This window comes from Equus asinus, chromosome 11 (assembly GCF_041296235.1).
Source record: "Equus asinus isolate D_3611 breed Donkey chromosome 11, EquAss-T2T_v2, whole genome shotgun sequence".
Taxonomy (NCBI): domain Eukaryota; kingdom Metazoa; phylum Chordata; class Mammalia; order Perissodactyla; family Equidae; genus Equus; species Equus asinus.
In genome coordinates, this window is record NC_091800.1 from 24297742 (window position 1) to 24324859 (window position 27118).

The window sequence follows — 27118 nt, forward strand, 5'->3', positions numbered from 1 at the left end:
GCTAGACTATTCCCTGACGTCACATGGCCACATAAATTACATACAGATTAAAGAATAAACTTTATAAAAACATTCAGCTCTTAGGGGAGTAAATGTTGTTAAACTCCAAGTGAAAGTTAACTTATCTTAGGACAGGCAAGGTCTTTCTAAGCACAAAAATAATGAAAAAAATCATTAAAAAAACACAATTTCTAGATTTACTCCTCAGAAAAACTGAAAACTAGTAAAAAAACAAATGAAAAGGCTAAATACAAACTGGAAAATTATTTGTACCCTAGATGTCATGGAAGAGTTAAAGCCTTAATTTAGCATGACTCATAAAACAACAAAAACAACACCACTACCCCACATAGAAGCAGGCAAGAGACCTGAACCAACAATCTGTAAAAATGCACATGGACAACAGCACTTGGAAAAACAACTAACCTTTCTAGTTAAAGAAATGTAGCCTAAATAGACAGGCAAATATTTTCAAGAATAAAAATAATATTCAATGTTGTCAGGAATGCCACACAAATACTCATTAGCAATAATGGCTGGGAGAACAGGCTTCTGCTACATCTTTGGAAAGCATTTTAGCTGTATCTCTCTCTCAATAATCATGGAAAGGGCTCATGTTTTCTAAGCCCTTACCCTTAGTTCTAAATTATAAGTTCTAATGAAATAATCAGAGATGCAGACTATAAATGAGTGTTTATTACTTCATTAAAACAAAAAATAAAAAAAGCAGAAGCAACCTATGTGCTCAAAAATGAGGGGAATGATTAAATAAATTATATTCCATATGGAATAACACTCCTGATGAATATTATGAAACCATTAATAATTTTTCAAAGAATGCTTAATGACGTGAACATTTTCATAATGTAGTGCTAAATAAAAAGGGCAGAACAAAAACTATATATATATATTACAATGCCACTTTTAAAAGCTACATATGTATTTATAATGCATGTATAAGATAAAACTTAGTAAGAAATGTTATGAAAATACTTGCCAGGGTGATTGTGAATGGTGGAGTTATTAACAATTTTTGTTATCATCATAATTTCTGGGAAGCTTCTGGGCTGTAGAGTTGACAAAAAATTACCTGCAGAGGCTCCCTCCTTCTGCCCCACCCTATCACTGTGAATACATAGCAAAGTCTAGGCACACTCTTGCTAAGTATATTGCCTTCCTTTGATTCATAAAATGTCTTCCCTGTTTGATATTTCGTTGTTATTCACAATTTTGAATTAATTATTAAGACAGAAATGTGAGTCAATAATTCTTCATGGTTAAAGTTATAAAATCACAATCAAGCACACAATCACTCCTGGACATCCTCATGCAGCACCCAGCACCCACTGAATCCAAGAGCATGCCGGCACGACCTGGACACACATACCTTTTCAGTCTTCAAGTCTTTAGAGTTAAACTTAGTGTAATCTTCTTTCGCTTCTACAGGCTCATCTGATAACTTTACTTTCTGCAATGTTAGAGCAGTGGAGTGGTATCAAATGTCACCTTGACACATCAATTCATTTAAAAAAAACCAACATGTACAATTTGGACCCACATTGTGGCCCAGTGGAGCAGCAGATCATGCAAAGGGCTTACTTTTTACAAGCTCCTTCACATTTTGCCAATTATCTAGGGAACTAAGCCACACATCCCTTCCAAGAAGCGGCCTTGGTGATGTGGATATGATTAGGCAAGTCCACGACCCAGCCCCTTAGCGGTCTAGCAGTCCTGACCACATACTTCATATGTACCAGGACGAGGGGCATCTAGGTGACTGCTGACTTCCAGCACAGTCTAAGGGGTGAATGCAGGCACAGAAATCAGAGACAAGAATCTCCTTTAAGGAGACCAGGTGTCCAGACAGAACCCCATCTTTGTTCACCTCCTGGGCTGATGTAATGTCTATTTGGGAATACAGGGACAGATTATTCTATTATGACCATCTTTGTATAGCTTCAGTTCTTATCTCCTTTCAATTAAATTACCTCATTTTATCTACACAAGAACAGCCTTGCAAAGCAAGAAGCCAGCAGGAGAAGGAAGCACAGAAGAGGTTAAATGGACAGTTTAAGTCCACCTGGTACAGGACTTGGGGTGAGAGCTCAATTTTTGTGCAAGTGTTCTTTCCATTAGGCCCAATGCAACTAAGTCAACCTCTACTCTATGTTTTCACCTTTCACGTGAGCCTTTTGCACCAATGAATGTGAGAATCTTATCAAGATCTAGGCTGTGGCCTTAATGTTCACACTATAGAAGGACTGGTGACACACTTATTATGTAAAAGACACACAGCGGGGCAGATAAGTCTTGATGTTTAACACAGACAACTGATTGCATGGTGATCACACTTGGATCTTTCCAGATCTTCAAGGTCTTTGTGGAGAGACCATGCTGACAAGACTCACACGGAGCTACCCTAGGAAACACAGCTTTGTTCCTAGCCTCACTCTCACGCTCCAGCTTTTGCTAAACAAAGAACTGGTAGCGTTGGTGCTAAAGACGCCACAGCACATGGGTTACACAAGAGGATAAAGCATGCCTTGAAATTCTTCACTTAGAAGACAGAGGGGCATCCTGGGAGTGTATCACATAACGTGGCCAAACCTTCTCTTGGCCACACAGTGACCTCAGCAAAGGAATCCTCAAAAGAAAAAGACTAGCGTATCACGTATGAACCACCTATCAGCAAAGTGAATGTATGGATACAAGCGACTTTGTGAAGAATACATGTTTCTACTTCAAATTAAGACAGTAAATGGTGTTTAGATGATGGATATTTTTACTAGAAAAGTATCTTCAAGAGCAGAACTCACAGGTAATAATGACGAAGGCTGTAGTAGTTTCAAATCGCAAAAGCTTAAAGTTATGAGAATGTTTGCTCTCCTTCTCTGTGGTAAAATGTTCCTAATACCGACGTTATGATAAACACTTAGACACTGTCACTTTTCAGTGACACATCAAATAAAAAATGTTCACGGCAAGAGCTTAAGATGAAAGGTACTTCCTTATAAATATAAAACATTTAATAAAATGCTGACTTGTTCAAGTGTTTCAGTGGCTCACTATCAAACAAGACTCCAGTTATAAGTGCTTATAAAAAAGAAAAATGATTGTGCTAGCCTCTGCACATAACTAGTTTTTATGTTATTCCCAGCACATTGTTGAATATGTTTGAAAAAACATGATTGTTACATTAACTTAAATTTTTGTTATTTAAAAGACCAAATAACTATGGATTTGGGGGGATGTTTCAGAAGAAATAGAAACATGGCTCTGAAAGACAGTAACAAAGGGTGTGATTCAATGGGTACAGTTCTGGAAAAAGAAGAGCAAACAGCAAAATACCAAAAGAATTAACTCTAGGACTGGTCTCATCATTCTCACAAATGATTTGCAAGAAGGCACTTAAGAGCATCTCCAAATCCACTGATTGCATTCGGCTCTGCTAGCAGACAGTGATAAATTCAAAAGGCTCAAGAGCGTGAGGACTGGAAGCTGAGCTTCAACATAGGAAAACATGATAGTAAGAAAATAATGCAAAACATGTAAAGGATGACAGGCTCCAGGCTATTGATTAAACCCAGATACAAAGATACCTAACAGCCGCTGGAACATATTTCCTGAAAATAATCAACTACATTACTGTAAAAATCAATCAAATCCTGGAGATGGACAGAAGACATCATCCTGGGCTTGTTTAAACCACGGAACATCACCCAGTGCAGCTTGCAATGTGTGCACCAGAGTCCAAAACACACAACAGAGTAGAGGACCTCGAAAAGCCACTAAAATAAGCCAGGAGATGAGGCTGAGATTCAGGGGAAGCAAGCTGCCGAGATCTAAATCACGGCTTGGCAAACCACAGCTCACAGGCCACGTCCAGCCGGCCGTCTGCTTTATAAATGAAGTTTTACTGGAACCCGCCGTGCTGATTCGGTTATGAATTGTCTGCGGCTGTCTTTGCGACACAGCAGCAGAGCTGAGTAGCTGTGACAGAGACCATCTGCATCATTAGGCCTAAAATGTTTACTATCTGGCCTTCACAGAAAACGTTTGCTGACTCCTGATCTAAATCATAAATGATGAAATCCCAAACGACTCAAGTTTTAGAAATTAAAAAGTAAAAACAGAAAAGTAGGTCAGAGAAGAATAAACTTATGAAACGCATTACCCCTTACGGAATCAAAAACTAGAACCTTCAAGAATAGGTTTAGATCCATTCATGAATGATCTCTAAGTTATTAAAGAAGACAGATATTTGGGAGAAAGACATATGCTTAGTTTTTGGAGGGAGAGAAATAAGAAACAAATGCGCCTATCCTCTTAGTTACAGCAAGACGATGATGTCTACAGCCCCGGAGCGCTTCTGTCAAAGATTAACTACTGCACTGGACAAAGCACAGGTCTGACTGAGACGGCCCCAGATCTCACAGCTGCTGCCTTCTGCCCCGCACTGCTCCTCCAGAGAGCAAAGATGAACCTCCTTTGGCAATCTGCTGCAGATGGCCCACACTGAACACGGATGCAGTTTAGATTTTCCATCTTTTTCTAAAAGTCAAAGTAAAGCATGTTTTTGGAGCTACCACCACCTCGGAACTGGACTGATACAAAAAAATCCTGAGCATGCTGGCCACCTTGAAGGCAGAGGAAAAGGCAGGTTGTTTAACATCCATGACGTGTCCACTTTACACTCTTAAGGCATCCATCATTTTGCCGGCTGGAGAATGACCTTGCTGACAAGATGGTGCGTGTGTTTATTTCCCTGTCTCTGAGCAGCGCGCATTTGTCTGAGGTCAGGCCTGGACCGAGGGCTGCTACGTGTGCCATCCCAGGTGTGGCTTCTCTGCTCTCTGGATCTGGGAGACGAACACAAGTAGCAGCCCATGGGGCAGAGCAGCCGTGGGTGGCAGTCTGAGAACATCTGCGAGAGGAAGAGGTTTTCCCCAACAGATAAAAACTGCACACAAATGGTGTCGATCATTTCAAGCACAGAAAAAAAAAAAAGTGTGGTCATCTTGCTCAAAGGAGTCTTTGTTACAAAAATCATGCTCTGAATTTTTGTGCCAGTGACAGCCTAGATTTGGCAAAATGAGTTCTATACATAGAGCATTCCTGCTGATTAATAAAGTTAATACAGCATCTGGTTAACTCAATAAGATTTAATTTTAATTACGTATGTATAATGTTCTCACATAGGTATCTGGCTATTTGTTTTTCACAGCACTTTATTATCATTCAGGTAAAATCTACAAAAATGAAAAAATATTGATGGAGAGCCCAGACGATCCTTATTCCACATAACACCACTCTGTGCAAGGTGGCCTTAGTACCATTTAAAATAGACTAGAACAAACTAGACTTATGTGGTAAAAGTGTAATATTTTTCCAAGTGCCCCAAAGATATCTTAGTCACAGCTTTTTACCTTTGATGGAGGTTTTGGCAATGAAGCTGAAGGTTCTGGAAGCCTAAGGAAGCAAAAAATAAGAATCATAGTCATGCTTTTTCATAGACAAGCAAACAGAAAGACTGAGCCAACTTAAGACTTGCTAAGTCCTGCTTTCATCTCACAGCGTCACATCTTACTAATACGGTCACCTCAGTGTAAAGAATGAAATCTCTCCAAATGAATAAATCTTCATTTCTCTACTTAATTCCTTGTATCGGAATTGTCTGAACTAAAATATAAAATTAGAACTCATTTGTTGAAATGGAATTGCTTTTCTTTATTCCCTATAAATTTGCATTTTGGTGTTGTACTTTTTCTTCATAAATGACAAATCTATAATATATTTAAAAGTGAAAATTATTTTAACTGTTGACAAAAAGCAACACAAACGTTACCTTTTCTTCCATTAAAGAGAAGTTTAATTGACATCCCCAAATCTTTAACCAAAACCTAAAAATTTCAGTGGAAAGAAAAGAATCTAAAAATATAATGGCGTATAAAGAAATAAGATCTCTAACAAGACAAGCAGCTATTAAGAAAGCCAGGGAACTATTAAACAGAGGGGTATGATCATCAATTTAAAGCAGGTTTTCAACACACTTTACCTACTATAGAAAACCGTTTCCACTAATTGTTTTTTAAAGTAGGACCTATGCAATTTGCTAAAAACGGCAACTCTATCTATTAAAGAGTCATTTTATTTTTATGGATTAGAGGAGAAAAAGGATTTATAAGATCAAGAAAAGCTATTAGATCATCACGCACATAAAATCTTAACAACAGTTGCTGAAATCTAGAAAATAAACACACTTTTTTTCAGCCTAAGGTAAAGTCTTTATATTATATTAAAGATCTTCATGAAGGAAGGAACACAAATGAAGTCATTTGTAAACCCTCTTCCACCCTCAAAGAGACCGGAGGCGTCTCAGCCTTCTTTGAGTTCTAAGTGCTGGGCACAATAAAGGTACTTGGAGAACATCTAATGACAGTGAAAATGGTAAAAAACCTTTAAATGTAACTTTCAAAAATATGCTACATGCCAGCTGCTCTTTCCTTCTACCTTAATTTCTCTTAGAATGATCACAAAGAATCAAATTAATTAAGTCTAACTAGGGATAAAATTTTAACACAGCTTACCCTCTAAAATCATACCAACCCATAATTCTAATTCTAACATTCATATGAGTTCCTGCTGTGAGTATCAACTAAATCAATTTGTTGTAATCAATGTCCATTAAAAATCATCTCCAAACCATGGAGTCTATGACATAACTCAGAATAATCTCTTACCAGAAAGAGTGATGTGATAAGCCATAAAGAAACCCTATTGCTGGGAAACCAAGTAGCACAAACGTACTTCTTAATTATGCCTAAAGATGAGCAATACTTACTTTAAATATTTAGATAAGTCATCACTTAATTCTTTAGAGATGTAATCAGATATCAGACCGTGGGCATAACGAATATAATCCTCTGAAAGAAATAAAATGTAAAATGAAAGAAAAAATAGTAATAATTATGGTAGTTTTACAGTCAAATTAACCAGAGTTCAAATTCTGGCTCTATCTGGCCTTAGAGAGTCACTTAAGCTCTTAGCCTGTTTCCTCTTTTGTAAAATGGGGATGCTAATATCTATCTATCAGGGTAGTGGGTGATATGATGGATATGATACAGGATGATATCAAAGATAGGAGATAATACAAATACAACAAGGTAGATGCTCACTAAATGACAGTTAGTTGTTTTCTGAGTTGAAGCCCTTGAATACAAATGAAATTCAAAAATCAGCTTAACAATGTGAAATATTTGCGTCTTTTTAAAAGACTAATCTTTTCTGGGTCTGTTTCAATATAGAATCAATCTAATAATTGGATAGTAATGAATATGCTTATTTAAGAGAAACAATATGTCATATGTCTCTATTAAGTACTTGCTTTATAAGAGTCCTGAACATTACATATATTCCCAAGCTAATAAAATGCCTTAAAAAAAGTAAAAAAAACTAAACTCCCAGAATGTATAACCATTAATTCTAAAGCATCTGGATCCTCGGTACTCAAATGAAGCTGTGGCATCAATTAAATACAGTTACATAAGACAATAAAACCTGTTTCAAAGCCCTCTTTAACTCAGTATTTTATGCAGAATACTAGGGGATGATCAAAGTTAATTATAAGACGGGATAACCACATGAGGATATAAACTACCCAAAGCAATATCGCAGGTTTGTTGCTGGGATATTCATCTGCGTCTTTCTTTCCTTTCTCTTCTGCCTTCCAGCTAAGATAACAATTTGCCTCAGGATTACTGAGAAAGAGACTGTTGCCTGAGCCACCCAAACTCACCAAGTCTTCAGTGAAAGATTTTCACTGCCAACACAGAACTGAAAGTTACCACTGGACCCTTCTTAAAATGTGCTCCTGGTTCTGAGTTAGTAATTATGCAATGAGTCATGAATAGACAAAGAAAACTATTTTAAGAAAGCCAACATATCATCTGTTAGCTTCTTCTGGTAGCATAACCAAGTTAAAGATCTAAAAAAAGGAAATAATGTAAAGAGTGTTAAGCTTACTTTATGGCTGGGGACCCTAAATGGCAATACAGCTAAGCCTAGACTCTCATATTTAGAGACTGGTAAGGACACTGGTCCCAGAGCAGAAGACCTGGCCTACCAGCTAGGATGAGTGACCTTGGATAAGTCACCTACTTCTCTGAGACTATGGTTTTTCATTTCTAAAATGAGAAGATCTGTCTAAATAATCTCTAACATCCCTTCTCCTACTTTAACAGAAATCTATGGTTTTATCCATCCATCCATCCATCTGACTCCATCCCTTCTCTCCTTTTGTTCAAGCCAGTCAAAGACACTGGCAGCTGGTAAACTCAGGATGGCAAGGGCGCCATCCACCACTCCCAGAATGGCGGAAGCCTGCTATTGTCTGTATGTGTGAGGTATTTTAAGGTCAATTTCTGGAAATCAGAGACTGCCTGAATTACCATCAATCACAAACAGGCAGCAGTTCATAGTTTTTATTTTTTTAATGAAAAAACTCAGATGTTTCAGAGTTGTACACCTGAAATGGGGATTAGTCAAAAAAATTTCTGTCCCACCATTTGAGAGTGTTAATTGCATTATATACCTTTTTTACTCAACTATACGGATAAAAAGAAGAGGACACTACACTAGAAAAAGCTAAAGAATGTACCATAACAACCTAAAAGAAAAAAACTGCCAAGTGAATCAAGTTTCATCTAAACTCAAAATATTGAGACCTATAGTAAGACATATGCTTCCTGAGAGTAAGATGCCGACAGATGCAGCTCACTGGAAGTCATGTGCCCGCGAACAGTACAACAGAAAAGTCAGGAGTGTGGACCCGAGAATGACACCAGCTCTGGTACGAGCTCAGCTTTACCGTGTCCCAGCTCGGTGACTTTGGACACAGCCCCAGGCTCTCACTGTAAAATGAGACTCAGGGGGAAGGTCAGATGAGACGACATGTGTACACTGGCAACTCAGTAAAAGGTTTGACACATAACACACCTTCAACACGTGATAGAGTTGTTAGAGTTATTTTTACTATTAGAGCAAAATCAATATTTGCTAAATGAATGATTTAAGTGTCAATCACAGACAAGTGATCTACATCAGAAATATTACTTGGTTTTGAAACAAAATGTACATCTGCCACAAGATCCACGAGGACACACTGGCAAGAACGGGAAGCTTCTGAGACAGTAAGATTTTAAAATCATAAGACGGGCATTTATACATAAGCAACTTCCTCCAGATAAAAATCATTTCTAATGAAACGATTTCCTTACCTTCCTTGCCACTGGAAACTTGGTCACCGGAGAAAAATGCAGTTGACTGTACTCGGGCACCAACATTTACATTATTGGTTTTTAATGCTGCCACAGTCTGATTAACCTATGAAGTAACCAGAAGCGTCATATCAGGGTATTTTCAACTACCTTTAGAAATCCCTGACTTTCCAGATGGTCCTCAATCTATGTAAGATCCAGGGAGAAGTGTTTGCGAACCTAGAAATCTCTCTGCCAGGTATTAGAAGGTGAGAGATGGCTGCACATTTGGAGAAAGGTTGAGCAGCAGCAACAGCATTTCAGGAGGATCTCAATACATGGACTTCCTAAGGCCTACACATAAGAAGCAGCATATTGTGATGATCGAGAGCACTGACTCTGGAGTCAGGCTGCATGGGTTTTCTCTGTGACCATGGGCTAGTTACTTAACCTCTCTGTGTCTATCTGTGAAATGGGGATAAAAATAATACCTACCTTACAGGACTGTTGTGAGGATTAAGTTAGTTAACATACGGAAAGCCCTTAGAACACAACCTGGCACAAAGTTTATATGAAATAATTTTCTAAAGAAAATAAATAATACAAATTTCCTACATCCTAGGAATTTAAGAAAGGAAATACAGTCAATAAATGTAAACTTCACTTTGCTATTCACGTCATTATCATTTGCTAAGAGCAAAACCTGAACGCCAAAATTCTGCTCAGCACTTACCCTCTTCTCCACCCACACAGAATGCTACTACCAATGACAATACTGCAACAAACGCACAGGAAAAGTGAAACAGGGGCACTTTTAAAATCTTTTCACTACTTTGTACCGTAGGAGCCCGATTCATTCTACAAGATTCGTTTCCACGTTCCCAGGCTCCCAGTGTGCCCCATAACATGATAGAACAAACCAACAAGACAGAAGAGAATCGTTGGAATCAGACTATAACTACTGGCACCCACTGAAGTTGCAAAAACTTTGTCATCAATAGATCCGGCCTGGTGAGATTCTTAATACGGAAGTACAATATCCTCAGACCAGTGGCTTTCAAGGTTTTTTGTTTTGTTTTGTTTTGTTTTTACCACAGCCCACAGTAAGAAATACATAGCAATCCGATACTCAAACACATATATAAATATATGTTTCATTGAGCCATAATTAACACTTGACCTTACACTGTGTTGTATTTTAATTTTCTATCCCGTCCCATCCCACGCCATTCCATTCCAAGAGAAATACTGGTTCTGACTTACTAAATGATTTGAAAAACACTGCCCTAGACCTTACATTAGGTGTAACTCCTAGGATTGCCAAGACACAGGGTTTGCCTGGAAGATGACCCTGCTTTGGCATCCAGACACTGAGCGGGGGACTCACGCCCTCTAAGCCTGAGTCCCGTCTGCCTCAGTCCTCTGCCTGGCCACGTGCGAACAATATCAACCGCTTACTGCAGGACTGACAGTAGCAAATGCATGTCTGGCCTGGAACTGTCTGGCTTGGAAGTCTCAAATCTATACCAACAAACAGCAAGAACTTCTTGCATTCAGTGGCGAGGATCACAGAGAAATGGGGATGCAGTCAAAGGAAAACATCAAGCTACCTCCAGAGATACATAAGTTAGGGAGGATGAAAAGTTAAAGATTACTTCTCATATGTGGATATCTTTATATAGTTTTCCTTTTTTAGCTGGATATACAAGATGGTCTTTGGATTTAGACTAACCACCTTCTCTAAAGATTTTTTAAAAGAAGGATTAAATTTTTCTCTGCCCCAAGGCCCTGGAGAGGTACTATACCTTTTTTTCCAGCCACTTTAATGTCTTCTCTTTGCTGAACTTGTAATATTTCTTTTTGTCTATTTCTGGATTAAATTAAAAGAAAAAAAAAGACAACACAGTAGATTAAACAAAAAATAAACTCAAGTTTACATCCTATACCAGATAATTTAAAAATATTTCATAATAGTTTATATTCTTGAAAAACTCAATTGATAAACCTGACAGCATACTTGAGACATTTAAAAAAAATCCCAAAGGAGAATTAGGGTACCTCAGGTTTCATCCAACCGTCAAATGAGTGGGAATTTAAGAAAATCATCAAATTATACAAAAGAATCTGTAGAAAATGTAATTTTTAAAACTCAGCCAATAACATGCCAAGCAACCTTCATTTTTCTGAATGATTTTAAGCTCCCCTCAATGTTTTCAATGAAAGACTTTTCTAAAATAAAAATGGATATCCCAAGAAACAAAACTGAAACAAAATGCAGGTGCCTATGAACTTCACTACATACATTCAGGAAAAATGTCCTGTTAACTACTCAGTACCGTCCTGCTAGGATTAGTGGAGAAAGAAGAAAAGATACATCTATCTTTTAACGTGTTATCAATATAACCATAGCTATTTCAGGGGAATTCAGATTTATGGCAGGCTCAGTCTGGCCCTTTATGGGGATAAAAGTTTCAGCTCTTATAAATTATACTTCCTCCCCGCACAATCCACCAGCTTTACATACTACGTCATTAAACCCTTATTTCCTCGGTCACACTTCATTCATGGGGTTTCTTGCTTTCTGCGCAACCAGCGGAAGCAGCACTTCCACTCTGAGCCCCCGCCTCCAGGCAGGAGTTATCTTTGTGACCACCGGAAATCCTAAGGCCAGATGCATACTCGCCGCCTGTGACTCCGGGAGCCATCCTAGAGTCGTAAAGAATGACGTTTCCTCTTCCTCTCGATCGTAATCATGGCGCGAACCGGAAACTGCTTATTCAGGGATCTTTCTCCGCAGTCTGTTAAACTGCTCGGGTTTCATTATATGTAGTTTGTAGGGAGGGAGGCCGGCAGTCCCTGGCCTTAGCTCCTGTACGTATCCTCCCCATTTCAGCCTGTGGGTGTCAACACTGTGGGCAAGAGGAGGCAGGAGAGAGTCGGGCTGGGCCTTTGCACCCATCTTCTCAGAAGATGTTATTAGAATAGTAAAAAGGAGGGATTGTTGCAAAGGGCGTTGTCAGAAGTTTGGGAATTCCAAGGCGCAATGTCTACTATCCTGGAGCTAGGACAGCCTGGGCAAACAGGCTGCTGGAGAAGCAAGGCAGATGAGACTGCACGTGAATTCCCTGGAGACCATGTCCCACCCCCACATACAGGAAGGGGAATTCTAAGAGAGCATACAGCAATCACTCACTAAACGTATGCTGGTAAACGGGGTTTAGTTCTGTTCATTGCCTGAGAATCTCCAGAGAAGCTCAGTGCTCAGGCTTCTCCTCAGAAATCCTCCTTTGACTTGGCTACTCACTTCTCTCTTGCTTCTCCCTCTGAATTTCCTGAAAGAATGTTCTACAGTCTGCTGTGCTTCTCCTCCCTCTCTCCCACTCCCTGAACCCCTTGTAGACCACTCCTTTCCCTCTTGAAAATGCTCTTTCAGAAGAAGCGGAGACCGCAGGCTCTCAGCGGTACTGCTGGGGCTCCTGCACACCCAGCACATGATGTCTCCTTGGGAAGTCACCTACTAATGAGATGATCCAAACCAATCTGACAGCACGACACCAGGCACATAAGGAATTGATTCTTTCCCAGCTCAGCTTCCTCCTGCTCCAAGGCCAGCTGTACCTTTGTCCTGGGGTGAGTTCATCCTGTCTCAACAAGACTAAACAAACCCAACCTGGAATCCCAAAGCCCTGAGCTCAGGCTCTGTGTCTAAAGCCACACTGTTCATCTTCCTCCCAAACCATCCTCCTGGTCACCCAGGCTGGAGTCTCAGAGCCATCACTCACTGTTGCCCTGCTTCCCACATTCCATCACTGGATTTCATGGGAGAGGGAAGTGTGGAGAGGAAAGGAGCCAACGTTATCTTGTGGAGAGACAGTGTGGAAGGAAAAAGCAAAAGAAAGAAAAAGGAAGAAATACTGTGCCAGAAATGAGGAGGCTTAGCTTCTTGTGCTGGATCAGCAACTGCTTCATTTCTTTAAAAAAATCAACTTCATTTAGGGCTGCTGTTCCTGTGATTAACACACTCATTTTGAGTGCACGGTTTGAGGACATGGACAAATGTGTAATACAGCCATGTAACCATCACACCAAAAACTTCCCTTGAGCCCTTCTGTGGTCAGTTCTCTCACACCCACCAAACTTCAGGTAAACGCATCTGCTATCATGGGAGCTTCATTTTTCCTGTATTCTAGAACCTCACAGAAATGGAATCCTACTTGACTGTGAGAGTCATCCATTTTGTTGCAGCTAGCAATAGATCCTTTCTTTGTATTACGGAGTAGTGTCCTGTGTATGGATATCCCACATTTTGTTTACCCATTCACCTACTGAAGGACATTTAGGTTGTTTCCAGCTTTTGGCTATTTTGAAAAAGTTGCTATGAAAACAAAAGGCTGCTCAGAACACTCTTGCACAAGTGTTTGCATGGTCGTATGTTGTCATAAGTCTTGAGTAAATATCTAGGAGTAGAATTACAGAGTTGTAAGACATTTTCAAGCGGTTATACCATTTTATGCTTTCACGAGCCAGGTAAGTGAGTTCTAGTTGTTCCACAACTTGTTAGCATTGTCTCTTTTTTTATTTTAGCCATTCTGGTGGATATTAATGATATTTCCTTGTGGTTTTAATTTACAGTTCCCTGGCGACTAATGGATACTGAACATCTTTTCGTGTGCCTATGGGCTATTTTTAAACCTTCTTTTGTGAAGCATCTGTTCAAATCTTTTGCTGACTTTTTACTGGGCTGTATATCATCCTATTATTATGTTAAATGAATTCTTTATCTATTTGAGATACATATCTTTTATCAGATATATGCCATGTAAACACTTTCTTCCAACTGTGGCTTATCTTCTTTTTTCATAATGGTGTCCTTCAAAAAACAGAAGATGTTAATTTTGATGAAGTGTAATTTATAATTTTCTTTTTACAGTTAGTGGGTTTTGTGTCCTAAGAAATCTTTGCCTATCCCCAAGGTTACAAAGATTTTCTCCTGTTTTTCTCTAGAAGTTCAATTAGTTTTCATTTTTGCATTTAAGTTAGTGATCCATCTTGAGTTAATTTTTCTGTATGACTGTGAGGTAAGGGTCATATGTTCTTCATATGGATATCCAATTTTTCCAGGTCATTCGTTGAAAACACCATCCTTTCTCCCACTGAATAATCTTGACACCACTGAAAAAAATCACTTGACTATAAAAGTGTGAGTCCACTTCTGGATTCTCTGTTCTGTTCCATTTATCTATATATTTATCCTTATGCCAATAGTATACTTTCTTGATTATTGTAGCTTTATAGTAAGACTTGAAATCAGGTTGTGTAAGTTCTCCAATTTGTTCTTCTTTTTCAAAATTGTTTTAGCCATTGTAGGTCCTTTGTACAGTCTTATAAATTCTAGAATCAGCTTATCAGTTTCTACCGAAAAAAAAAGGAAGAAGGCTGCTAAGCATTATACTAAATCCATAGACCAATTTGGAGACAATGAACATCTTAATAATATTGAGTCTTCCAATTCATGAACATGGTATATATGGTATATCTCTCTCTATGTATTTAACTCTTCTTGAATTTCTCTCAGCAATTAATTTTTGTATAGTGATCTTGTGTCCTGAGACCTTGCTTATTAGTTCCAGTGACTTTTTTCTTTTTAAGATTTTATTTTTTTCCTTTTTCTCCTCAGAGCCCCCCGGTACATAGTTGTATATTCTTTGTTGTGGGTCCTTCTAGTTGTGGCATGTGGGACGCTGCCTCAGCGTGGTTTGATGAGCAGTGCCATGTCCCCGCCCAGGATTCGAACCAACGAAACACTGGGCTGCCTGCAGCGGAGCGCGCGAACTTAACCACTCGGCCACGGGGCCGGCCCCTCTAGTGACTTTTTTTTAATAGTCTCCTTTGGGCTTTCACACACATGACCATATTGTTTATGAATAAAGACTGTTTCACCATTTACTTTCAAATCTATACATCTTTTATCTCTTTTTCTCGTCTCATCGAACCTGCCAGGACTTCTACTACAACTGTGAATAGAAGTAGTGAGAGCAGACATCCTCATCTTATACTAAATCTTAGAAGACAAGTGTGTTTAGTCTTTTAGAACGAAGTGTGATGTTAGCTTAGGTTTGTCATAGATGCCCTTTACCAGACTGAGGAAACTCCCTTCTATTTCTAATTTGTTGAGAATTTATATTATGATTAAATTTTGTCAAATCCTTTTTCTATATCTATTGAGAAGATCATACAGTTTTCCTTCTGTCGTGTGTAAATATGATGAACTCTATTGATGGATTTTCTAACGTTGAACCAACTTTGCGTTCCTGTGATAAACCCAACCCCAGGTTTCAATCTATTATCTTTTTCATATATTTTATTTGCTAACATTTTGTTAAGGATTTTTCAGTCTATCATCATAATGGATATTGGCCTAGTTTTCTTTTCGTAATAGTTTTGATTTTGGTATTGGGGCAATTCTGGTTTCATAAAATTAGTTGGGAAATATTCCTCCTTCATCTAATTTCTGAAAGAGTTTGAGTAGGAATCAGTATTTCTCCCTTAAAGTATGGTAGAATTCACCAGTGAAGTCAGCTGGACCTGGAGGGTTTTTTCCTAGGAAGTTTTTTAATTATAAACGTATTTTTAATTAAACACTCCATGGACAAGATAGCCACTAAGAAACATCCTTCTTCAATATCCCAGAATGCTACACAAGGGCCAAGTACATAAACTACTGCTTAATTTTGAAATTTAAAAATTTTGATAAACAAGGAGGTTTAGAATATTCACGAGGCCCATAGATTATCCACAATTATGAAAAGTACCATAACATGTTCGTTTGTGTCCTAAATTTAATATTTGTGAGAGTTAGTGAGTTAGATAATATGTATGTATGCTGGAAAGGTTTCTTTCCCTAATGTGTCTGGTGCCTATAAAACTGGTCTCAAACATCTGGAAAGATTGGATTTACAAAATAAAGATGGAATAAAAGTAAGTCTACAATTAAATAACATGTTCAGCAATTGGGTAATCGGTTCACAAACTGGAATTTCCCTGATGTATTGTTGAACAAACTGCCTAGAGCACATTTTCACATCTACCTTCTCAATGTTTTCTACAACTGAGAAACTCATATGGTCTCTTTTTTTTCCTGCCTCCTGGGGATAGAAACTTGGCAACTGTACTTGGGGTATTTTAATCAGGTAAGTTTTCCTGGCTCTTCCTGTTAATCACATCGGACAGTGCCGTGCAGTTTTTGCTTGCAATATGAAACAGAGTGTTATATTCAAGATCAGGTTTATAACCCTCTGTTAGTCCTTTCCCCCGTCATCTCTCCACTGAATGTGAGCTTCTTTGGCAAGAAATGTGCTGAGCCCCAGAACTAGCAGAGACACATCGTTTCCTTCACTAATAAAACGGGCAGTGCTAAGTGAGGTCACTGCCATCATCATTCAGGATACAAACAAGCATGGTCGGGTTTATTCGGCAGGGAGAAAGCAAGAGGGGAAGGTTCTCATAAACCTAGCAGGCTGAACCTGATCTTTAATGCCACAGACTTTTGAGACAGCATCTGGAGTCTGATATCAAAATAGCTGGCTGGGGAATTTGAATATTTTAGGCTTTACTCTGCACAGTGCCTGTGGAGAGGCTGGAAGTTAAAAAACATCAGCTTTCTTCCTTATCTTTGCTTCCTGTCATGGATATTACCTGACCACTCCTTAGCAGTCCTCTTTCTTATTTAAAAATCCTAGTGATTGGGGCCAGCCTGGTGGCCCAGTGGCTTAGTGGTTAAGTTCACAAGCTCCACTTCAGCTGCCCTGGAGTTCACAGGTTCAGATCCCAGGCATAGACCTAGCACCACTCCTCAAGCCACACTGTGGTAGCATCCCACATAAAATAGAGGAAGATTGGCAACAGATGTTAGCTGAGGGCCAATCTTCTTCACAAAAAATAAAAATAAATAAATAAATCCTAGCAATCAAATACAGAGAATGGAAGCAAACACTAACTTATAAATGGACAATAATCCAAATTCAAATAAGCAGCCAGTACCCAAGGCAGTTACTAAAGAGGGTAACATGGTGCCTGAGAACAGCAAGCTCACTGCCAAGCTGAGAAGTGTCTTTTCCTTAAGCTATCAAATTTCTCTCTGTCTCCTTTCCTCTCGCTCTCTTTTTGCCTCATAAAGGGGAATTATTAAGAGGAGACATATAAGATGTAAAAAAAAATTATTTCTGTTTTCACATGGAACAACACCTAAAAACTCTAATTGAGTATTTTGGAAGTGTTAACACAGTTGTAAGAAAGAGGGGAAAGAGTTGCTGTCACACAGACACGAGTTCAAATCCTGTTTCTACCACTTCTGGTGCTATGATACTAGTCAACTTACGTGAACTCTTTGAGCCTCAATTTCCTCATCTGTAAAAATGCAGGTTATAATAATAATGAAAGGGAATTATTGCAAAGATTCAGCAATATATGTGAAACAAGCATAGAGATGGTAAACAATACTTTCTCAATATATGGTAGACATTTTTACTATTTGATTATCTCCATTCTCCTACTTAAACCACTGACTATATATGAATCAACAGACCATCAAACAAATGTGTATTGGTCACTTAATATGCACCTAGAACTTAAACACCAGCAAAGAATTAAACATTTCTAATTCAGGAGGGTTAATTGTACTAACACTTATTGAACATTTTCTATCTACCCTGCACTCTCTGTGCATTGATTTATTTATATTATCTCATTTAATTCCTGACGCATCTCTTTGTGGTAGACACTAGATACTAGTAACTGCAATACTTAATGTTCATATGATGGTCATTCAGAAAGCTCAATACTATAAAGCTAAAAGAATGAAAGCTTTATTTTATGATTTAGAACAACTGTGCAGAGTACAAATTATAATGTATGACAGAATACGGGGAATACTCTCAACTCTTCAAACTCTTCATCTTACAGATGGAGGACGCCGAAAAGTTTGAATGATTTGTTCAAAACCATATAGCAAATACATTTTTAATTTTCCTTGCAGGCCATGAGATCGTGAGATCAGATTACCAGGAAATTCTTAAATAAATTCTTTCCCCAGAAGAGATCTGAAGAAAATATAACAAAACATTAACACTGGTTGATTATTGGGATTAGGTACAAATAATATTTGTAGTTTTTTTCTCTGAGTTTTTCTGCATCTTTAAATTTTTTAACTAAAAACAAATTGCTTCACCTGCCCATCTATTTTCATTTTTAAAGCAGATATATTGTCAACCTTTATATACACCAGGTTTCTAAAAACTCTAGGCCTCAAATTTTTCTTTTTTTCTTTTTTAATGACAGTAAGGCAAAACATAAAGTAATTCAGATTAAATTTCACATCGTCAAAGATGTAGGCAGTTCTCTGGAAGTCTCGGCACTTCCTTCATAATCTAATTCTTCCCCCAATGAACTACATTCCGTAAATCTTAAAATAATGAAGGTTTAAAAAAAAAACCAGGGGCCGGCCCCGTGGCCGAGTGGTTAAGTTTGCGTGCTCCGCTTCAGCGGCCCAGGGTTTCACCGGTTCGAATCCTGGACGCGGACATGGCACCACTCATGGCACCGCTCATCAGGCCATGCTGAGGCGGTGTCCCACATGCCACAACTAGAAGGACCCACAACTAAAAATGTACAACTAGGTACCGGGGGGCTTCGGGAGAAAAAGAAAGTAAAAAAAAAAAAAGAAGATTGGTAACAGCTGTTAGCTCAGGTGCCAAACTTAAAAAAAAAAAATTGTATTAAAAAGCCCCCAAAATTTTAAAAACAAGAAAAAACAGTAAGATCGCTCATGCCTCAATCTTACAAAAAGCCCTTCATCAAAATACACACAAGCAATTCCACATTACTTGCTTCACCTCTTGACTAGAACACAAATATATGAAATATTTTTCTTTACGTCAGTTCTGTATACAAAAACAGCATACTGAGATTGATGCCTTTTTCCATAAAGATCCAAAGGGAAATACCAGTATTTTGAGTTTACAACTGGTTATTTAGAGCCGGTCAGACAAGATAAGGATAGGGCACGCACTTTCTATTACAGTAAAACTCCCCAAAGTTAGGCGATGTTGAGAAGTGAAAGAGATCAGGATAGGTGTTCAGATAATAATTCAAGAAACAGTCAGGGGTCCAGTGTGCAGAAGTCAGGAAGGAGAGAGGGAAGCTCTTGTTTTGAAACACAGGTTGTAAGCTAACAAGTGCCAATGCATTAATACCGTTTCTGAATCTGGGTTTCTTGGTTTTGGTTTAAGATAACCGTTCTCATACAGTTATCGTAAGAATTTTGGATAATGAGTTCATTGCATTTTCAATTTACGTTAACTTGGTAAAATTAAAATGACTTGCATTTATTCCTCATTACTTTAGCTTTCAGAAATGGTTATGGCTACCTCATTTGTCACCCACAAAAAGATTACTGCTCCTGCCAAGCTCAGTATCAGGGAATGGCTTTAACTGGGCTGCTTTGATAAAACCTTGGCGCCACACATTCCTCAGATCCAAAATGGAGCTCTAAGTCTGGCCAAGTGTGAATTTATTAGACCCCTCAAATGTGAAATGCAATCAAAGAGGTTTTACCCTTTCCCACTGTAAGTTTACACTTCTTAGAATCACCACTTTCTTGGTCCCAGAAGAACTGTCATAGTTGGCCAAACTGTTTATGACCCCAAACAACCACAACTTATCAGCCTGTTGTTTTGGTTCCCACACTATGTTTCCATATTAACCCTGAAACTACTTGCGTGAGTTTTTGAGGCACTGATGCTAAGTTTGTATAGCAGTTCTAACCTGTCAAAGCAGTCACACACAGCCTCACTTCCTCCTCTCAAAATTTGAATGAATATTATCTAAAACTCATCTCTTCATTATCCCAGCCAGCTCCTCTCACCCACGTTCTCTCTCTCCAGGATGCCATGGCTACACATTCTGTAGGTCGAGACACAAATCCACAAGTCATCTTGACTCTTCCTTCTTCTTGACCACCATCGAATCACCAAACGTAGCTGCTTCTACCTCTACAATGCTACTTCCTTCTAGTTCCATCTCTTAAGCTCAGGCTACCATCATCTCCTGCCTGGACAACTGCAGCAGCCTCCATGGACCTGGCCTTAGCTTCTCCAATATATTCCCCACACTATAGCACTGCCCTGCTTAAAACTTGGCTGACACTCCACTACCATTTGGTAAAGCCCAGATACATATAAGGCCCTTCACCACTGAACCCTTGCCCAGCATTCCCACCCATTTCTTCCTTACTAACCTAAATGCATCCCTGGCATGCTGTCCCCTGGCTACAGTGAACTCCTTGCAACTTCCTAAACATAACAAACTTTTCCTTACCTCCGTGCCTCTGTTACGCTGCTACTCTGACTTATCCTTCAGGACTCCACTAAGAGGTCATTTCCCCGAGAAAAGCAGCACAATACCCACCTACCCACGCTCCCTACCCAACCCAGGCCAGCTTATAAACCTGTCCTGTGCATCCCCAAAAAACCAGAGTTCACTTCCATTACTCCCTACTGTCATTGCCCTACTTGTCATTTGCCCTCATCAGATTTGAAGGTTGGTTAGGGAAAGGATAGTCTTATTTATAGTCATGTGTCGCTCAATGACAGAGATACTTTCTGAGAAATGTGTCGTTAGGCAATTTCGTTGTTGTGCGAATATTATAGAGTGTACTTACGCAAACCCAGATGGTATAGCCTCCTACACACCTAGGCTATCTGGTACTAATCTTTTGGGACCACTGTTGTATATGCAGGCCGTCACTGACCGAAATGTCATTATGCGCTGCATGACTGTTTAAGTATCCCCAGACCTAGCAGTACTGCTCAACATATGCTTTTTAGTAGGTGCTCAATAAATGCTTCTTGAATCAATAAAGGTTCTACGTAATTTTACAAATGAGAAATCTGAGGCAGAAAAAGCAGTTAAGTGACTTACCTAAAGACACAGACTAGCTCAAAGAAGAACTGAGACTACAGCTCAAGGCTCGTGATTCCGGGCCCTGCAGGAGACAGGCCACCGTATTTCACTGGCTGGAGTTTCTAAGACTTAATAATACAATGTGACAGAGGACTCCTTTTGACAAGCGGAAGCAAATCCGAATGACAGCTTCCCCTATGACCAACGTAGAATAAGTATTACATCCAGCGGGCCTTCAAGTAGCTACCTTCTCAGACAAAGGCCAGCCTTTCTAGCAGCATAAGCCTGATTTCAAAGGCCATATACTATACCTCTTTCCTCCGTCACGTGTCGAAGTAACTTCTCAAGTTCAGGAAGTTTCAGTAACAAGATGCAATTTGGAAACTTGTCATCCACCACAACTTGATCTAGGGGCTGAAACTTTCCCTGAAAAAAGACTTTAGTCAATTAGAAAGCAAGGATTCCAGTCTACAAACTCACACATTAAAAAAAAAAGACATATTACCTCATGGCTGGTCCTGCAAACTTAGTTCAAAGCCACTTGTTTCACCTAAGGAATTCCTAAACTGGAGCAGGCTCCAGAACTGACTCTCAGCTCCCTTCAGGAAGCTCTTGAAAGCACTGGGGTTCCAACCAGCACACCACCTACCTCAAGGGTACAGTCATTGGATGAAACAGGGGAGCAAAATTCTGGAAAGCGCTAGAAGCTATGGAAACTTGCAAAGATGGTAGAGATTGCCTAGGGCTGGTCCAACCAATTCAATTTGAGGAAGAACCAGCTGAGGTCACAGAGCAGGAGTCTTGACCATCACCCAGGAATCAGCCCAGACCAACCCCAGAGCAAACATCTCTCCTCCTCATCCTCACTCCAGGAGTACTCAAAGAGGCACCGCAACAAAAAGAAAAACACCCAAAGTGAATTTACACCTGTCAGAGCTGTCTGGCAATGCTTCTAAACACAGGCGATAATAAAAGAAAAGGTAGCTAGAGGGATAAGTACAACTGCAGACATATTGAATCAGGCTCAGCCAGACAAGTCTGTAAGGCCTGATGGCCAATGGGTCAGAGTGCAGAACATGAGAATTCAGAATATTCTTCTTCTCAACTGGGTTTAGTTTTTCTTAGTTTTACTGGTAGCATGGAGGGGTGAAGACTGTCTAAATTATTAGTCCCCTGCCTTGGGGATACCAGACTTTATAAAAGATATATGGTTGCCCATGTCCCACTTCTAGCTCACTCTACTTTTCTGTTTTAGTGACAACTTTGTTTGAAGACAGAAAAACTGTGTTTGATCAGTTTTCTTCCTGCGAATGCAGCTTCCTCTGTTTTTAAGGGTGAAGTCTTATCATTCATTCAGTAACACCTGTGAAAGCTTGTCATACTTTCTGTTAGGTTAACAAGTGGCAAGAAATGCCTCAATTTAAATGTTCTTGGACCCGGCCCCACGGCCAAGCAGTTAGTTTTGCATGCTCTGCTTCGGCGGCCCAGAGTTTCACCGGTTCGGATCCTGGGCGCAGACATGGCACCGCTCATCAGGCCATGCTGAGGCGGCGTCCCACATAACACAGCCAGAGGCAGTCACAACTAGAATATACAACTATGTACCAGGGGGTGGGGGTGTGGCTTTAGGGAGAAGAATTAAAAAAAAATAACAAAGATTTGCAACAGTTGTTAGCTCAGGTGCCAATCTCAAAAAAAAAAGACAGATTGCCAATTTAAAATAAATAAGTGTTCTTTTTTTCCATAATATAGTAAGAGTAATTCACAGATTTCCTCAGTCTTATTGATTTTAGATTTCTACTTTAAATTCTTCCAAGATCAACTAATATTTTAAATATTTAACTATTTTAAAACAATATTCTACTTATATATAATGGACTACCACACAGTCATGACATAATATAATAATTTCATAATTAACTATTTCATTCTTGTTTTCTTCACCATATATACATAAAAAGGAAATGCAATAAAGAACTAAGGTTTTTTTTTGGTTTTTTTTTGAGGAAGATTAGCCCTGAGCTAACTGCTGCCAATCCTCCTCTTTTTGCTGAGGAAGACTGGCCCTGAGCTCACATCCGTGCCCATCTTCCTCTACTTTATATGTGGGACGCCTACCACAGCATGGCTTGCTGAGTGGTGCCATGTCTGCACCCGGGACCCGAACCAGAGAACCCTGCACCACCGAAGTGGAACATGCACACTTAACTGCTGCACCACTGGACCGGCCCCAAAGAACTAGTTTTGAATATAAAGTTAATAACAGTTGGGATAGCTAGAAAGAGGAATTATTTTCACTGATGTTAAAATAAATCTTATGATTAAAAACCATAGGCCAACATTTCAAAAGTGTGTACCAATATATTTTTTAACTAAATGGGAAAATATCACATCTAAAACGTAGGGAAGGAAATACTAAACATCTCATGAGTTACTTAAAGGGACAGTTCTAGTATTTGAGAAGAGAAAGATGGTTTACAATGAAAGCTAACCACCAACTTGAACAGGATTTCTGCTTCAATCTGCATCTGTCAACCTGAATCAGCCACAGCACCCCCAGAGACTCCCAGAAGGCCAGGGTGGGGGTTAATCCACCAGAGTCACGGTCTTAATGGGAAAAAGGGAAACACTACCAAAAAGTGGGCAGAGAGGCTTTAAAAGTTCATCAGTGCAGGTACTAGCTGGTTGGTGGCTTTCTCTCTGTTAATGTATCCTAGAAAACAAATGGGAGCCAAGTGAAGTTTCAGCTTCCTCCCTGTATATTGCCAGGGCCTTCCCGGTGGTGACTAGAGCCATTTCTGTTCCTTAGAGACACACAGCTTACTAGCCTCATGCTTGTATGCCCTAATTATATTGGCTACCACGGCAGCTGCCAGATAAGGGGAAATATGATTAAACTAAGGAATAAAACTTTGCTAATCCACATTAAAGGACAGAGGATTTAGAAAAGGAGGAAAATAAAAGAAGCTAAGCTGTATCCAGAGAAATCATGAATTAACATTTTAAGTCAGTTTTATTACTTTCAGTATCTACAGCAAATTAAATTGATATACTCACAAAAGGGCAGTTTTGGAAATTAGGTCTAAGATGAACTCATAAGCACTTAAACTACACGCAAAATTGAGAGTAGCAAACAATAGATTCTCCTGAGCAGTTTAAATAACACTTATTCCTTAGAGTTGTTAATTCAAACGTTTTCAAACTGTGGTTGGTGGATCCCTGGGAGTCCCCAGTATGCTTTGAGGGGGTCCACAAGCTCAAAACTATTTCCATAATAATGCTAAGACGCCATTTGCATTTTCACTGTGTTGACATTTGCACTGATGATTCAAACGCAAAGGTGGGTAAAGCTGTGGGCTCCTCAGCATCAGTCAGGGTGGCGGTGACTGTCCTAGAGGCCACTGTGTTCCTCACCGCCACGGCCACGTACTAGCAGTTAAAAAAAGCCAGTTTCACTTAAAGATGTCCCTGGTCAAGGAGTAAAAGCAATTACTTTTATTTAAATTTTGACCCTTGAGTGCAAGTCTTTTAAATGCTCTGTGTGATGAAAGTAAGGTGTCACGAAAGCACGTCTGCTACCCACCAAGGCACAGCGATCATCTCACGGAAAAGCACTGGTGTGAGCCAGTTGTGAGCTGAACTAGCTGCTCTTATCATGGATACCATTTTTACTTGAAAAAAACACTGTGAACTATGATTATTTAAACTTAGGTATTTTGCACAACACAAATGAAGTGAACCTGCCACTTCAAGGGCAAGATTGACAGTACCCGTAGCCAATGATAAAATACTTGTAGCCAATGTTAAAATTTGAACAGTCAAGCAAAAATTAGAATTGTAAAAAATCTGTATCTGCCACTATGACAGCTTACCGATACTTAAAGAATTCTCTGATGAGATTGGTGGTGATATGAACAAATATGAGTGTGTGTGTGTGTGTGTGTGTGTGTGTAATGAGATGTGTCAACATTTGGAAGAGCTGCATAATTCAGTGAAACAGTATTTTCCAAAGGACCGATGCATGATATTACAAAGTCACACATGGGTAAGAGACCCATTCTCAGTGCAAGATAGACCACTAGATTTTAATGTAACAGAACATGTAAAGTTCATTAACAGGGTTTCAGATTCCACACTGCAATTAATTTTTAAGAAACTACCTGTTTTTGATTTTTGAAGTAATATCAGAGAAGAATATCCACAATTGTCTGAAAAAGCTATTACACTATTCCCCCCTTTTCTGACTACATATCTGTGTAAGGCTGCATATTCTTCCACCAAAACAATATATGCAAACAGAATATCTGAAAGAGAAAATAAATGCAGACTCAGATATGAGAATCCAGTTTTCTTCTATTAAGCTAGACACCAAAGAGATTTGCAAAAATGTAAAACAATGCCATACTCTTCATTGAATTTTGTCATTTGTTTAAGTGAAAATGTGCTATTTATGTTAACATGTACTGGGTTTATTATTTTTAAGTAAATTAATAAAATTATTTTTAAATTTCTCACTTTTAATTTCTAATATATTAAATATTGATAGATAAAGCCCACAGGGACAAAAAGCTCTTTGGGATCCTTAATTTTCAGGACTGCAACTGTATCCTGAGACCGAAATGTTTCAGAACCTTTGGCTGAAACTATTACTACTAATAAACTCTGTCTTTATATTAAAAAGGCAAATTTTATCCATCTGAGATTTCTTAGTCTCAACTAGAGCTTCCTCATTAATGATCTTTAACCAGACAAGCCCCAGTTTACCTGTGTCACAGTCTCTCACAAAGAAGAAAATGAAAGAAAAGTCTTTCTTCTCTTCAGGCCTGAGGTCAATTTCTTAACATTTCTATTGTATTTCAAAACTAATGAGTACTTCATGATAACATTTTCATTGGCAGGCTTTGTCAAACAAGTAGGACGCAGAGCAGGGAGCCTTGGGCAGTTCTCAGAGGTCCTGGGTCAGCTCACCCAAGATCAGCCGCTGGTTCTCAGGTCTGCGCTCAACGCTCTAATCCACACAGCACACATGATACACGTGATCTACACCCACCAGATTAAATCTGAATTGTGGGGAATCTACATTTGGATCATTACAAGGAGAGAGAGGAGATCAAGTAAAAACCAATCTATTCTGTTTCATTGCTACTATCCCAACCTGGGAAACTCACCTCTTTGTCAGCCTTTATAAGGTAGTGGAGAAGCAGAAATAGAGGGTCCATCGGTGTGGCAAAGTGGAGAAGACCCCCTATAGATTAAAAAGAGAACAAAGGGAATTCAACGTCTGGGAAAGATAACTTAGTTATTTCATCTTAATCCCAACGTGGAAAGCGTTCATTGAAAAATATATGTGAAATTCCAAATTCAGAAGCTCTTCTTACACAGGCCCAAGATTCTATGTGATTCTCTCAAAAGGCAGAATGTGGTCCATGAGATTTTACTCCAAAGAGCTTCAAATCCCTGTGTGGAGAGGAGAGCCAAGATACTGAAATTGATCTTTAACTTTCTATTTCTTCTTTAGAAATCATTTTTAACAGAGCCCCCCCACCCCAAAGAAAGCAGGGGTTGGGGGGACTATAGAGAGAAGGTGAACCAGACAAACTTGTATAAATCTATCGATAAAGCCACAGTAAAATGTAATTTCCTGTGCTTTTGAAGACAAAGCCAAGGGAAAGCAATATTATTCTCTCTGTACATAGCTCCTTCTACGGTCTGTGGGCTCATAGCTCTGAACTGCCAATGACTCAAAGCTCAGAAGGTTGTTACCCACTCCAGACTCTACCCCATGTCCCTACCTCAAGGAAAAAGGCAAGAGGGCATGAGTCTAACAAGACTGAGCATAAGAAACTGAAAACTCTGCAGTAAGATTAATGATGCTCTCCAGGATAGGAAAAAAGGCAAATTAAACA

General features: G+C 39.2%; 1 protein-coding gene across 9 annotated transcripts in view; it reads right to left on the reverse strand.

The window, feature by feature from the left end:
• Positions 1 to 27118, reverse strand: part of RNASEH2B (ribonuclease H2 subunit B) — an 82777-nt gene that overhangs the window by 15766 nt on the left and 39893 nt on the right. For 5 of the 9 annotated variants that reach the window (XM_070520621.1, XM_044777209.2, XM_044777207.2 and 2 more), the window contains exons 4-10: positions 26381 to 26457; positions 21524 to 21638; positions 11060 to 11124; positions 9276 to 9381; positions 6842 to 6923; positions 5427 to 5469; positions 1388 to 1468 (exon numbers count right to left, since the gene is read on the reverse strand). In XM_070520621.1, the coding sequence (XP_070376722.1) occupies positions 1388 to 1468; positions 5427 to 5469; positions 6842 to 6923; positions 9276 to 9381; positions 11060 to 11124; positions 21524 to 21638; positions 26381 to 26457 (569 nt within the window). The remainder of the gene's footprint in view (positions 1 to 1387; positions 1469 to 5426; positions 5470 to 6841; positions 6924 to 9275; positions 9382 to 11059; positions 11125 to 21523; positions 21639 to 26380; positions 26458 to 27118) is intronic. The other 4 variants (XM_070520624.1, XM_014851408.3, XM_070520622.1 and 1 more) reach the window with 1 other exon arrangement.